Source organism: Staurois parvus, unplaced genomic scaffold (genome assembly GCF_062004578.1).
Source record: "Staurois parvus isolate SC_StPar_1 unplaced genomic scaffold, SC_StPar_1.0 ptg000287l, whole genome shotgun sequence".
In the NCBI taxonomy this organism is placed as follows: Eukaryota; Metazoa; Chordata; class Amphibia; order Anura; family Ranidae; genus Staurois; species Staurois parvus.
This window is the reverse complement of record NW_028318083.1, coordinates 30,766,435-30,782,549: the sequence shown is the minus strand read 5'-3', so window position 1 is coordinate 30,782,549 and position 16,115 is coordinate 30,766,435. Positions and strand designations below refer to the sequence as shown.

The following is a 16,115-nucleotide window of genomic DNA, read 5'->3' as shown; positions in this document are numbered from 1 at the left end:
TGCCAAAAGCTCCAGTTTTATTTTGTCTGTTTACATTCTCCCAGAAGCGTTGTGGCTTGTTATTGTGCATTTTGGCAATTTTTAGTCTGGTTTTTCTATTCTGTTTTTCTGTCAATAGTGGAGTCGTCCTGGATCTTCTCTGTCTGCCTACTGTTACTGTAAAGCGATAGATGGTGCAATCAGACCCTGATGTACATTGACTCTGACGTTCACTTTGCACTTTCTTGGACGTTTTCCTTGCCTACACTCCCATTCAACTTAAAGGATAAGTTCACCTTTGGAACATGTTACATGTTCCACACGTTTTTAGGGTGGCACATTTTCTCATAGCCTTAGAAGTGCCCGACACTCCTCCTTCTGACAGACAATATGGGGATAAGTTTCCCCGTACTAGCATTCAGATTTGAAAACAGCATGGCCGTGCAGGGCACAGAGTTCTGTGAATGAGTGCCTACAAGTCCCGGCTGCCTTAGGGCTGTGGGCTTGTAGTTTTCAATGAACTACCACAGCGCTGTGGAGCCCCGTGATAGTTCATTCAAGCTTTCTCCCAAAATATCTGCTTGACCGTACATCCTGTACGGCTAGCAGATATTCTGACAGGTCTGCAGGAGACCTGCATGGCATCAGCGATTTACTGATCACTGGTGCAATGCTTTCCAGGCTCCTCTGGACAAAAATAATAAATGCACATTTTTTTACCTGCAAAAAAATATGCATTTATTATTTTTGTCCAAAAGGTGAACTTAACCTTTTAAACTTCTTATTAAGTGTTCTTGCATGGCAAGATCACTTACTGTTATCTCACATATATATTCTTATTATAGCCAAATTTACCACCCTAACTCCTCCCACAGTTTTTACACTACATAGACAGTAATGTACCAAAACGTGCGGATTGTTCCCGACTGGTGTGCTATGACTTTGTGGAACGTTTCGCTGAATGGTTCACAAAATATCTGTGTTTTTGTGGTGAAATTGGTCCCATAGGAATGAATGGTGGAATGTTCAAAACTAGAGTGGGAGCTGACAAGAGCTAGAGTGTGAGCTGAAAATCAGGACATGATTTCTAAACTGCCATCACTCCCTCATTTTCAAGCCCACCTACACAAATCTTAAATCAAAACGTTCAGCTATCCCTGCTGCCACTAAAAATGTCCACGGCTAAGCCATAGTCCTGATAGTTTTCACAATATGACTATTTATTTGTTTGCAACTCTCGCCGCCCATTCATTGAAACTGCACTCTAGCCACCCCAAATTTGAAGGGCAATTTCTAAACTGCGACTGTGCCTTTATTTTTAATATTTCAGAGACATACTATGCATCAAAATGTAGATCTGGGTCTTGTGATTCTCACAATATAAAGCTCTTCACTGTAGGATTTATAGTTTTTAAAACTACGACCATTTGAAGACGCCAGTGAAGTGAGCAATTTGGAGAAGTTTGTTTTTAACTGCTCTTCCCTGCCCTATTTGAAATCTAATTTTGAATTCAGGACAGTTTGGCCGGCTTCTGGTTAAAGGTTTGGAAATAAGTTTTCTACAGTAGAGAGTATTTGAGGTGATAATGCTGCTAATGTTTTTATAAATGTATGTTTTAATGTAACTGTGAAGCACTTTTGGGCAACAACATTGCAATTAAATGTGCTATATAAATAATTAAAAGTTGAAATGCATTTCTCACTCTATCAAGCTTGCCATGTGCACTTTTTAAATTTGATCAATCAATTGGTTAGTGTAATGTTTACTATCTTTACTCACTCCAAACACTCCACACAGTTACTCTGCCCACTCCATAAAGTTACTCTGCCCAGTCCAACCTTTTCACAGTTACTCCAGCCACTCCAACCACACAACAGTTACTCAAGCCACTCCACCCAGTTACTACGCCCACTCCAGTTGTAGACTACTGGTGGAGGCAAGAACACTTCACACGTTTTCCACAGAAATTGTAGCTTTTCTAGTTAATATTTGGAACTGTATTCACAGGAATATCAAATGCTTGGAGATGGTCTTGTAGCCATTACCTTTTGACATTCTGGTCTATAGTTTTCTTTCGGATCTCCAAACAACAGAGTGACCACTTGTCTGCATTTAAATACAGTGCTCCGCATAAATGAGTACACCCCTTTTGAAAAGTAAGATTTTATTCAATATCTCAATGAACGCAAGAACAATTTCCAAACTTTTGGCAAAACTGAGTTTATCGAACATTTGTTTAGCTCATTACATGAAAAGAAGGTTAATAATATAACTTATATTACAAAATCTTCAGTTTCACTCAAATTAGTTGATGCAAAAATGAATACACCTCTCAACAAAAACTACTACATCTAGTATTTTGTATGACCTCCATAATTTGTAAGGACAGTACCAAGTCTTCTAGGCATGAAATGAACAAGTTGGTGACATATTGCAAGATCTATATTTTTCCATTCTTCAAGCACAACATGCCACCGCCATGTTTCACTGTAGGCACCATGCATTTTTATTTGTACTCCTCACCTTTGCGACACCATACAGTTTTGAAGCCATCAGTTCCAAAAACATTTATCTTGGTCTCATCACTCCAGAGTACAGAGTCCCAATAGTCTTATTCTTTTTCAGCATGGGCCCTGGCAAATTCTAGGTGGGCTTTTCTGTGCCAGGGCTTTAGAAGAGGCTTCCTTTGTGAACGACACCCATGCATGCCATTCCTCTGCAGTGTACGCCATATTGTGTCACGGGAAACAATCACCCCAGTTTAGCTTTCTGCTTCTTTAGATACCTGTAGTAAATGTTCATGGCTATTATCTTCAACCCTTCTCATCAGAAGACACTCCTGTTGAGGTGTTAACTTCCATGGACGGCCTGGACATCTCTGTGAGATGGTTGCAGTTTCCTCTTTGTTAAATTTTTGTATCACTTTTGTTACAGTATTCTGATTGATAAGTAAAGCTTTGCTTATTTTCTTGTAGCCTTCACCTTTCTTGTGTAAAGAAATGATTTTCTTTCTCAGGCCTTGTGACATTTCTCTTCCATGTAGTGCCATCGCTGACAGTATGAAATGGGGAGGGGTTTTCTATGTTAAGTAACGCAGTTTTATAATCAGCTGTCTGCTGCACACCTGTTTAATTAATAATTTGACTCACCTGTAGTTAAATTCTTGTTAATTAGGATTTTGACGTCTAAAATTTTAGCTTTGAATCTAAGACTTTCATTGGGGTGTATTCATTTTTGCAACATGGTCTTGAATTAATTTGTTAGGAAAAATACTTTGTGTGCACATTAACAAATCTTGTTTGCAATCAATGGCACACATTTGTGGGAGTATTTTCTGATACTATACCAAATCTAACTTTTTTTTTCTGTGGGTCAAGGTTGATTGGGGTAGCTAGAGTATGACATTATATTGAATTTTCTGTTCTGTGGTTTGTTTTCATTAAGCACTAGTGCAGTTACCCAGACCAAAAGAACATTTTTCTTTCTCATACTGATGTAGAAAAAGACAATTTTCTATGTTGCCTGTAGCTACACCATGAACCTTTTTGCCCTAACATATGTGGTTTGCAGATGCCCGCTTACCCTAGAAAAAAAAACCTGACAAGTTGTTTGGTATATGCTTGCCATCTATGATTTTTACTATGTCATTACCTTTCCTGTTTGCAGCTTATAATTTTCAAGTTTTTTAAGCTAAACCTATTTTGGCATGTCTTACCAATTAGCCAATTTCAATTTATAAACCAAAAAAGTATAATACTTTATAAAATTACTTTTTTGCCTGTTTTGCAGTCAGGAAGTTAGTCAAAGAGCATAACTGTGTTTGAATATTTTTGTAATGTAAATTACGTGGAAAGTTGGTATTGACTTTATTTCTGTATGTTAATCTGATATTCACACAGTTGTATCTGAATTACCAATTATGTTGCTCAGAAAATATAAATTATGTGACTATGCTTTTTTTCTTTACCCATCAAGGTGGACATGAGCTTTCCCAGGTTATGACTTCCCAAGGTCTGGTATCTTCATCTAATGGACCACATGAGATCACGCTGACCATTAATAACTCCAGCTTAAGCCAGGTTTTAGCCCATGCTGCTGTCAACACTCCAACCACATCCTCAGTGTCCCCACAGGAGATCACCCTTACCATATCTGGTTAGTTGAAATCTTTTATGGACTGTGTTAAACACTGCTGCAGATCTGAGTCCAAATGTAATTTATTAATCTTTATTTTGGATTCATGACAATGTAAAAATTATAAACTAAAATTTGTAGTAAGAGATCTACTTTGTCTACTTTGAGTCATCCATTGGCTAAGTGGTTAGCCATTCTTCCTTATGACACTGTCTTGTCATCACTGTCTGCATGAAAAAAAATTAGTTTCTCTAGTGTTTGTGTGAGTGTCCTGTAGATACTGTATTTTATGCCATAATCCAAGTGGCATTCAACATAAACTGTCTTATAGGATGTCTTTGTTTTTTTTTTTAATGTTATGACTGTGGCATGAACATTTCGCAGGTGTTTTACCTATCAAACAAAGAATTTATAATCTTATAACCTAGACATCCTGTCAGATAGCAATGACAGGATGTGGCTTCCCAGCAACACACTGATTAAATCAATACTGTGCTTTCCTCTCCTAACAATCCGCTTCTGTGGTGCTGTTTTAAAGCCTTGTTGGCATGTAAGTTGGCAAAGTTCTACACTGTACTACCATTTATAATACATTTAAAGTGACCCTAAAGCTTCATTTTTGTTTTTCTAAAAATAACAAATATGGCTACACTTGCCTGCTCTGTGCAGTGGTTTTGCACGGAGCAGCCCTGATCCTCCCCTTTTTGGGTCCCTGCTGACGCCTCTGGCTCCCCCCCCCTTAAGCAGTGCCCCCAGGGAAAGCCTCTTGCCCTGGGGGCACCGCTGTGTGCTCATCACCGAGCTGCTGTTCTATATGTCCATAAGACACAAAGAGTTATTGCTCGGCCCCTCTCCCACTCTCTTCTCATTGGCTCACTGGCTGTGATTGACATCAGCGGGAGCCAATCCTGCTGCTATCTCAGCCAATGAGGAGGAAGAGTCCCCAGACAGCTGAGGCTGTCGTGAATGTGGATTGGAAGGGGCTCAGGTAAGGACTGGGGAGGGGGTTGTTGCGCACAGAAGGTTTTTTACCTTCATGCATAGAATACATGAAGGTGAAAAACTTTGAGCCTTTAGAACCGCTTTCAGGAATTTGTTAATGAATACATAACTTAGTAAATGGTGATATGTTACTGTAAATCCACCTAATGTGGACGTTACCTTTAATATTGCAGACTGGCATTGATTCCACTCTTGTTCACTCTGTAAAGTGCTACATGATGTTGGAGCACTATAAATGTGTGAAATAATTTGAATAATATGGATAAATAAAGCAGCTGTGGAAAAATCCAAGTCTGAATTTGAATGGAAATTAGCTGAAATATAGTGCTCTTAAGGCAATGATATCGGAATTCTCTTAATGGACTTTTGTTTTACATGGTTGGATTTATATAGAGTTGGTAAATACCATCTCTAGAAGTTTAATTTACTTGATTCATCACTTGCCATGATAGTTATTGAGTTAAATGTTTTATTTAGCTGTTATACTCCTATTGAAATTGAGCACATTTTCTGCATCAATGCATTTCAGTTGTTTCGCCAAGATAATTTTAATATTTTGTGTTTAGAGACCTCTATTATCCCATCAAGATTCCTGGCTGCACTATAATCATTTTAGCTCCTCCTGCAGCTTTGAGATCAGTTGACTTTACTTATGCCTTGGGGTATTACACCTGGACCCCAATAGATTGAAGAAGTAGGGCCAGCCTGTAATGTTGCTGGAATACATTGGATCCTTCTGTAGGCACTCCCATTGGCATGTACTGCAACACAGGAAGTTAGCTGCACGGTGTCTAAGAGGTCCAGGGCTGTGGTTTCACTGAAGCAAGTGCTGTCCCTGAAGATCCCTGCAGGGGTATGCCCATCGCGAAAGGGTAAAACCAGCATGGGGTTCATCCCCCTCGTAATTCTGACTGCAGAACTTCAGCAGTGATTGCAGGACAGAAGCCCATTAAAGATTAATGCCCAGGGTGCCATAATATCTCTAAAACCCCCTTTATGTTGTGTGGGATTGAAGCCAGGAGCTCTGGTTTACTGTTAAAATTGGCCCCATTTCCTTGAATTGGGTTCTTGATGCATTATTGGGGCCATAGATGGCATGGGTCACAAAAGTGTATCCCTTCCACTTCTCCTCGTGAATTGTTTTAAAAAGAGCTTGATGCATTCCTAAATCCCCAAAATATAACTGTATTAACATTTATGCCTCTTGCACACGGGAGTAAAAAATGTTCAGTTTTTTACTGATATGAAATGAGGTGCATTGTTGTGTATGGGACAATGCATGCAGCTGAGTAAAGATCAGTAATACAGTATTGAGTACAGAGCCGTAAAACAAAAATACAACATATTTCATTTGGGTGCAGTAATTTACTCTCATACCCATGTTTACCTGTGTATAAGCATGTTTACACAAGTATAAATGAGTATATTACAACACTAGCAATGAAAAATTGTACTTGTCTATACTCCGATTAATCAGATCTTTACACCTTTTTTATATTCTGGGACTTTCTGTCAACACGTTTCTGAGTAAACATCAGTAAATGATGACAGCTGTGTGCAGGGGGCCTAGGCTGTTTTGCCAGGTAATAAAAAAATTGCCTTCGGGGATCAGGAAGGATTTTTTTTTACCATTTGGAGCAAATAGGACCATGCTTTGTGTTTTTAAGGTTTTTTTTTGTTTTTTTTTTTCTTTTCACCTTACTCTGGATCAACTGTGAGTATGGGGTTCTTTATATGGAAGTTTTATCTATTTGTTTATTTTTTTTTATTATTGGTTGAACTAGATGGACTTTTTTTTTTTTTTCAATGTGACTAACCATGCAATTATGACTTTGCCCTTGAGCCAGACATCTTACATGAAAAGGAAGCCGTAGCTCAGAATGATTCATCTCCTTCTGAGGAATCCGATCCTAATGATACACCCAGTGGTGTATTTTGGTTTTCTGCTGCCCTAGGCAACAGCAAAATCATCTGCCCTCACAGACACCAGCCAACACCCCTCCCTCTTTCCCCCCCTCCTGCAGAGAGAGCCAGACATTAACCAACAACACCCCTGCCACCCCATATATAGATAGAAAGAGACTCATCTTGACAGCTCCGGACATCCCTGGGAACGAGAGTTAGGCTCTACTTCCACCATCAAGCAGCCTCTCTCAGATCCCACCTGGTTCCCATCACACGTGTCCCTTCTTCCATCTCTTCTTCTGAGGGGAGGTGCTGCCCCCCTGGAAAATGCCGCCCTAGGCAAGTGCCTTGTTTGCTTTGTGGTAAATACACCCATGGATACACCTATGGGAGAGATTTTATTCAACCTTAAGGATGCCTTAGCTATCATTGGTGCTGTATGCTCTTTCTTCGTGTTTAAAGCAGTCTGAGTCTGCTCACCCCGAAGGTATCCATCATGGGGTCCCTTAAATTTCCTAAACCAGCTAAGACTTTCCAAGTCCATTCACTGGTAGAGCCTGTCCTAAAGGGGGACTGGCATCACTCAGAGAATATTTTACTCCTCCAAAACATGTTGCTTAGCAGCAGCCTATTGAAGATGGCTTTCTGCAAAAGTGGGCAGTAACTGTGAGTAGATCCTACCATTTCATGTCTACCCTTCCCTCCGGGCCCGAGGCCCTTTACTCCTCTTGCAGGGCCCTTTATTATGGCCCCTCAGCGGGACCATGTTACATGTTCTGCAGCAGGCCCAGGGCTGCTACAGGGGTTTTTTTCTACACAGGTGAATGTTCAGTTTACAGTCTATCCTGGCACCCTAAGATGGTTGCCTAAGCAAACTTATACTGGCACTGACCCTGGGCCTCAATATATCAAGCATAATGTGCACCTACTGATTTGAAGGTTCCCCATTAGAAGTTCCTCTTGATTTCATCACGTCTCCCTCTCAGGACCCTCCCTCTGTTGTAGTGATTATTCCAGAATTCCCATCACACTTGCACTATTCCTCCATGAATCAGTGAGCCACACTTCATACACACCAAGCACATGTGGAACGCATGTCCATCTCATGCCTGCTGACACACATGGACAGTACCATAAATTAACCCTCAGCATACCACAGAACTATTACTAACCTATAGAATAAAATAATAAGCACAGGACTTTGGATCTAATAAAAAACACACCTATATTTATCATCCCAGCAATGTATATTGACATAATCTGGGAATGAAAGAGGTTTTCCAGCAGCATCAGGGTAGCCCCAGGACCTGGAGATGGCTGTGCAGAAGTGCAGAGAGTGTGATGGATGGAGGTGACACAGGTACTCGAAGGATGGTGCTAGGCAGTGTGGGCTTCTCCTCAGCAGTTCCTGGCAAACTTAGCCCCAGATAGCGGTCTCTACATATACACATAACAATAATCAGGAGACTGGGCATCCAAACATGGAAATGACCCAGCGCACGGGGCCTGCCTGATAACCCTGCCAGCCAATCTGTGACTAGAGCACTTCTGCAGGCAGAAATCACAGGCAGCTGCAATGGCACGCCTTCCTCTATACCTACAATGTTGTACAGTGTGAGGAAACTCACTGTTTCAGTCCCGGTGTGAGAGCGGCTGTGTTGTGTGGCTATGCCCAGAATAAGCAACATTAAGCTGGACAGGGATTTCCTCACACAGTGCCTAGAAGAAGACTTTTTGCTGCAGGCCCCCATACAATGATGCAAGGGTTACCTTTTGCGACCCTGGTAGTTCTGCCACTGGTTGGATGCCCTTATTAATGCCCTTATTTCCTTAGCTGGTCGCATTATGCAACCTGCAGTTGCTTCAATGACAGTCTGCAAGACCATTGCTGTCTGAAATGAACATTTGACCCAGAAATCTAGGTCCATCTTAATGGATCCCTCAGTCCTTAGTTCTTCTCTCCATCCATATTAGCAGAAATCTTTGACTTAAAAGCTGGTCAACTGAGCTCTCATGCAAAAATCAACTTGAGTGGTTAAACTTTGAAGGTTAGTGCCCTCCACCAGTAGGTTTTGTACATTCTCCTCTACCAGTAGATTTTTTACTCCTGAGGATAGTAAAGATTTCTTTAGTCCCCTCTCAGTCTTCCATTTTCAAATCTAAGTCAGGACTAGTCCTTTCGTTCCCTGTTGGCCAGTATCAAGCAGACAATGCAGAATTTTACAGTGCTTTGGTTGAATCCTCAGAAAGTCGTCATTTGATTCATGTAACATATTGCAGTACCTGACCCTAGCCATGGCCCTGTCCAGAATCTTCCTACCTCAGGACAAACTTTGTGTTTCTTCACTATTATGCCGGGGATCTTCAACCCTTACTGTGTGGTTGCATGAGAGGCTTGAGTTTAATGGTTGCCACCTTCAAGTCTGTTTCAGATGCCCAGTTTCATTCCAGGCCATTGAAACTCAACATTCTGGTAGTGCGGGACAAACAGATTTGGTCCTTGGACTGCCTCATGAGTCCTGCCCCCCAGGCCCAATTCTCCCTAGTGTGTGTGGAGTCGGGGAAGTAATCTCCACCAAAGATGTTGAAGGCTCTCAGAATGCATGTCAGCCTATCAAACATGGACCTGGATGCCTTCTTGGTGCATGAAACTTGGTCATCGAAGGAAGCCTGCCTTCCAATTAACGTTCTGGAGCTCAGAGTGGCATGGTTGCCCCTTCAACGCTGGACTCCTTTGTGAGAACACTCATTGAGAACTCAATCTGACAATGCCATGGCTGTGGCCAACATTAATCATCAAGCAGGCACTAGAAGTGGTGCTGCTCAAAAAGAAGCAGACCTGATTCCGTCTTGGACAGAACTACACATTATGGCCCTGTCTGCCATCCACATCCCTGGGTTGGAACATCAAGCCTTTTTTGGGGGATGCTGGATATAAATCTATATAAACAAACTGGACAGGTTTGTTGCCAGGTCCACAGACCTGGAAGCCTTCACAGTGGATGCCCCTGGGGGGATGAATTTAATCTAAACTATGCCTTTCCTCACAGATTTTCCCCTATCTGCATTGCAGGATCCAGATGGAGGGCATCCTGGTGATTCCTATCACACAGTTTGGCTCAGGGGTCAGTGGTACATGGATATACTCAGACTGCTGGCAAACTCTCTATGGGTCCTACCAAATCATCTGAATCTCCAGTCCCAAGAGCCAGTTAGAATTGCTCTGCTTAGTCCCGGAATACCAGCATTTAGAAAAGGAAAAAGAGCTTGGGTGAAAAGGTGAACTAATACTTTAAGGCCTTTGTTCTGCATGCCGCACACTTATCCTCCTGTATGTGCCCCTGTGTCTTTTTGGGACCATAATCTGGTTCTCTTAACTCTTCAGAAGCCACCATTTTAACCTTTTAGGGGTATTCCTTTGCCTGGCTTAACTCACAAGATGACCTTTCTTGTGCAGAGGGTCTCTGAGTTAATAGACATGTCCTGTAAGAAGTCCATCTTAGGACAAATTTTTCTTGAGGCCTAAAGTCCCCTTCCCTTCCCTAAGGTGCTCGCTTCCTTCCTCCAGGCCAGAATATTGGTCTTCTTTGCTTATGTCCTGCTCTGTACTGTCTTGATATTGTACACAGTGTGAGAGTCTATCTCTCAGCTACTACCTCTTTTAGGCAATTAGATACTTCCCTCTTTGTACTCCCCTAGGGTTCCTACAGAGGTCTTCCTACTTTTCTATCCACCATAGTTAGATGTATCAGACAAGTTTTCATTTGAGCTTATTACAGTAAAGGATAGGGTTCCTTCCCTATTGAGACACACTCCACCAGACCTGTTAGTGTTTCATCAGCTTTTCAGTATCATGCATTTCCTTAGATTTGCAGGGCTGCCACCTGGGCTTCTGTAAACACATTTAAGTTCTACCAGGTGGATGTTCAGGCCTCTAAAGCAGTTTCAGGCGTAAGATGCTATTAGCTGTTGCCCCCCCCCCCCCCCCTCAGTAGGACAGCTTTTGGACATCTTGTAGAAAAGATTAAAGTTCCTGTGTCCTATAATGTATGACTGAGAAGGATTTTTGACTTACTTGTGAGATCTGTTTCTTGGAGTACAGTATGGGACTTGGATTCCTCCTCTTTGTTCTTACAATCGCCATATAGCTTGCTACAAAATGTAGGCTAACTGGGAGTGGGAGGTGTTAAATAGGGGTCCCTGTAGTCTTTTTTTTTTTCTTTTTTTTTGCCAGTGACCAACCACCTAAAGGTAGTTTCATTTAACCCATGTTAAACACTAAAGTTCCCATGTCTGTACTCCAAGAAATCGATTTCATTGGCAAGTCAAAGATCCTATCTTGTGCAATGTTGATCATTGATGTGTAGACCCATACTAATTTGCAATGTTGGCTTTAATAACTTCTATTCATTTTAACAGGTCTGCAGAGCGCCTCTGCTGTTGACTAAAACTATAAGTATAATTTATTAGTAAGAGAATAACTAAACTGTGGATCCTTACACCTGTGTACTGGCACTCTTTCAGCAATATCACTTTGATGTGCTGTACATGACTACAGTGGGCTTAGGCTAAACCAGCAATGGGCAAACTACGGCCCGCAGGCCGTATACGGCCCGGCAGACCTTTTAATCCGGACCACGGGGCGTGATACTGTCAGGATGGCTGTCAGGATGTGTGTAGGCGGGGCAGCGTGACGAACGCGAGGGGAGCTAGGCTCCTCTCACAGTCCGCCCTGAAGATCGGTGTAGCATGAAAATCTGTCTCCTATGAGGATCTGTCCCCCTCGACGTATCTGCGCATGTGCCGGAGATAGCCGATCGGCTGCTAATGCCTGAAACTGGCACATGCGCAGATACGTCGAGGGGGACAGATCCTCATAGGAGACAGATTTTCATGCTACACCGGAACGGCGCGGGAACACGGCGAGAGGAACGCGCGGAGCAAAGGTAAGTGAATTGACACAGGGGGGACTTGGTGACTTAATATGGGGGATGAATTAATATGGGGAATGAATTACTATAGGGGGAATGAATTACTATAGGGGGGATGAATTACTATATGGGGGATGAATTACTATGGGGGATGAATTACTATATGGGGGATGAATTACTATGGGGGATGAATTACTATATGGGGGATGAATTACTATATGGGGGATGAATTACTATATGGGGGATGAATTACTATGGGGGATGAATTGCTATATGGGGGATGAATTACTATATGGGGGATGAATTACTATGGGGGATGAATTACTATATGGGGGATGAATTACTATGGGGGATGAATTACTATATGGGGGATGAATTACTATGGGGGATGAATTACTATATGGGGGATTAATTACTATGCTTACTATGGGGGAATATTACTATGCTTACTATGGGGGAATATTACTATACTTACTATGGATGACACATACACATCATTCATCTACTCCTGGTCCGGCCCCCCGGGTCCAATATATGAACCCATTGCGGCCCTCAAGTCAAAAAGTTTGCCCACCCCTGGGCTAAACCCTCATTTACCTAGTGAGTTTATGAAAATTTAGCAGTAAGGTCTGGGGAATTTCCCAGGACACTGCTCGAATATTCTAGTGTGTAAATATGGAGATATGGTAAAACACTAAAATGTAATTACGTTTTTTGGGAATTTTAAAATTCATTACTTTTATCTTTAATTATAGTAATGGTTTCTTAATGGACAGTGATAATTGTTTATAGGTCTTTATTAGTTGTAATTTCTTTCCTGCCACAAGCCCATTTTTTTCCTTATTTCTAATTACCCGTAGAAATATGACAAACCCTGAGCATTGATTTTCATCTCTTTTGCTTAATTAGGTCAAGATATCATGCAGCTAGGTACTTCAGGAGGCAGTGAACTGAATGGTAACCTGAGATTAAATACTCCTGCAGTTACTAACCAGACTCCAGAGACCTCGTTATCACTAAGCAGTGATCACATTTTATCACAGGCCACTACGCTAACCACTACTTCAGGTATGGTATATGTGATTCATTTTATTTGTTGTCTACATAGGATGAAGTTTTTTTTTTTTTCCCCCACTTATTGAAATCGTAATTTGCCTTAAATTTAGGCTGCTACATTATAAGCATGCTTTCATTGTATTAATCTTTGGAGAACACTTTTAATGCCTTGTATACAGCGTTGACTTCTAAACTGTATACTGCGGCCCTGCGCCATGGGTAGCAGGAGAGGTGCCATCTTTACTGCAGTGCAATGAATGACATGCCTAAAATTTTTCATCGAATGTTCTGCATAAGCTCAACTGTTCACGTTGTCCCTTCTGTTTCTGTATGTGGATGATGGCATTGTAATTATTTTAATAAGCAAAATCTAAGTACCTTTTCCTAATCAATATACAGCTATCGCATGACCCAACTCTTTCCCAGCCTGTCTGTAGAGAAACATAATAAGGAGGAGCATCTAGTCATCTGCTGCTGGTCACATGTTCAAAACAAAACAAAAAAAAGCCTTTGGAATAAAAATAAGTAATAACAATAAACTGTTTTAAATTGTCATACAAATAAATATTTGAAATCAAATCTTTATTATTTTTTGGCAAGAACATGGCGTGGGCAGATTTCTGCCAGCCACAGGCTGTGTCACACACCTCCAGCCTGTGTCATAGAATAAGAGGAGGGGTGAAGCCTCCATCAATCAAGATGTAATATCCCACCCCCATTGTGTTTAGCTGACTAGTGAGCATGGAGGAAAAAAGAGGGAGCGGGCTGTCATTTACCTCTGTGTATACACCAACATGTGTGACTCTATAGTCACATGGGCTGTTCAGATTTGATATAGAGGAAATTCTCAGCATAGAAACTCCCTGTAAACTGAGCATGTGCAGAGCTGCAAACACTGCTCTGCAAAATCCATAGCTGCATTGGGGACTTGGACGGAAGAGGGAGACAGAGAATAGCAGGATCAACCAGGTTTTTTGCAGAAACAGAATCCTATTGTGACTGATTGAGTATGAACAGCCTGTAATACAGCATTTATTGATAGTTTTTTTCATGATGTGGGTTTAATAACACTTTAAATCTTTGCCCATCGCCTTCCTAAAGTATTGAGCAGTAGAATATGTACATGCACTTTTACTTGTACATTTAAGATGCCGCTCAGCTTGATGAATAGCACAGGTACCACTAAAAGGCTATTTTTGAGCATTGTAAAACCTGATTTGTTATAAGCTTATAATTCCATAATGCATTTTTTTGGTAAAATACTTATTGATTAAGAATTCCTAGAATACAAAATTATATATCTGTTTTTTCTTTTTTTTTTTTTTTTGTTAGAGCTGACCACATCAACTGGCAGTCTTCCTAGCACCACCTCAATCACTCAAAACCCTGTCTCTACTCAGAATTTGGTTATGTCATCTGGAGTGGGAGGAGATGGAAGTGTAACTCTAACTTTAGCTGACACTGAGAGTATGTTGTCGGGAGGACTTGATACTGTGACCCTGAACATCACTCCCCAGGTATGAACTCAATTTGCCAGTCATTACATCTTTTTTCCATAGCTAGAGTGACACAGCTTACAAGTAGTCTGGGCACGGTAGTAATCAGACAGCTTGGTGTGTAGTCATGCAGCCATGTAGGATGAAATCAGCATTCGTGGGCTGTTTTACTTCATTTATTTTATTGAGGAATAAATGAGTAATAAAAAGTTAGGAGGAGAACAAATAGATGAACAGGCGAACAGAAGATGACTGTTCAGAGCAGAATGAAGCTGTGAATGCAATGAAAAGTTGGGTAAGATAAATTGGCAGATCAAAATAAACACATTAATATAAAATCTGACATACTGCGATAAAATGTAGACAAATAATTATTGGATGATGTGAAAATGTTCTCATTTAAAGAGAATAATCCCAATGTTTAAGGAGGGTTTTACTGTCTCATGTATCATAATGATCTAAATAGATGCATCTATCAGTTTATAAAAAAAAACAAACATAAAACAAATCCATTGTGCTCAGCTAAAGATTTATGGAGGCTCCCATACATATTTTTTAATATTTGTATTAAGCTATTTGCCTTATGTTTGGAATTACAAAAAAAGAAGTAAACAAAAGCTATCTGTCAGAAACAACACATCCCTCAATAACAAGTGGTTGAAGTGGACCTTCACCTTAAAATAAGTGTTAGGCCCCATTCACACTGTGGCATTCTGAATCGGTTTCAAAACAATTTGCTAAAATAACAAATCGCACAACATCATGTTCAGGTGCCGTTCATTTTAATGGCACCTAAAAATGCGGTGCGATTTTTGCAGCAAACCACGTCGCCCAAAAGAAGCTCCTGAACTACTTTTGGGTGGCATACTTCTTGTGATGTGGTTTGCTGTGATTTCAGTGTGATTTTCCATGCAACAATCGCAGCAGAACCGCACTGCGTTTTTAGGTGCCATTAAAATGAATGACACCTGATCACACCGTTGTGTGATTTGTTATTTTAGCCTTACCGTGCCTCCTCTCATATCCCTCTCTCACAATTGAATATACATGTGGGTTTTTTTTGGTTTTTCTTTGTTCATACCACTTCCACATTTCCCCCTATGCGACATTTCCCCCCACCCCCACCCACGCGTGTTTGCTGATGTGTCACAGAATGTCTGGTCCTATGGTGCATCTGTGCATGGGTGGATTTTTCTGTGCATACGCAAACACAGCTATTTAACAAGTCCCAAACCTTTGCTGCTTTTGCACATGCGCAGGAAATCTGCGCATTCGCATATGTGCCTAAGGGCTCTGCCAGGGCTTAAAGGCCATAATGGTGTTGCCAGAGGGTAAGGGTAGAGCCACTAAAAAATGGACAGAAAGTTCCTTTTTGAACCAGTTGCCAACAGGCCTATGGCCACATGGCGGCCGGGCGAACACTTCATCCTACCGGGAGGACGCCATATGGCATCCTTCCCAGATCGTGCATTACTCATGCCCACAGGGCCGTGCTGTGGCAAGATCTGTCACCGGCCATGTACCTCGGACACAGCCAATGACAGATCTGTATACTGGCCCCGTTACCAGTACCATGGGACCTGCTGTGACTAATCACAGCAGGTCACATGC

At 41.4% G+C, this 16,115-nt stretch overlaps 1 protein-coding gene across 4 annotated transcripts in view; it reads left to right on the top strand.

Annotated features, from left to right (window-relative positions):
* ZNF236 (zinc finger protein 236) overlaps positions 1–16,115 on the top strand; it is a 217,347-nt gene that overhangs the window by 158,910 nt on the left and 42,322 nt on the right. For all 4 annotated transcript variants that reach the window (XM_089682363.1, XM_089682361.1, XM_089682362.1 and 1 more), the window contains exons 26-28: positions 3,956–4,135; positions 12,862–13,020; positions 14,341–14,525. In XM_089682363.1, coding sequence (XP_089538489.1) covers positions 3,956–4,135; positions 12,862–13,020; positions 14,341–14,525 — 524 coding nt within the window. The remainder of the gene's footprint in view (positions 1–3,955; positions 4,136–12,861; positions 13,021–14,340; positions 14,526–16,115) is intronic.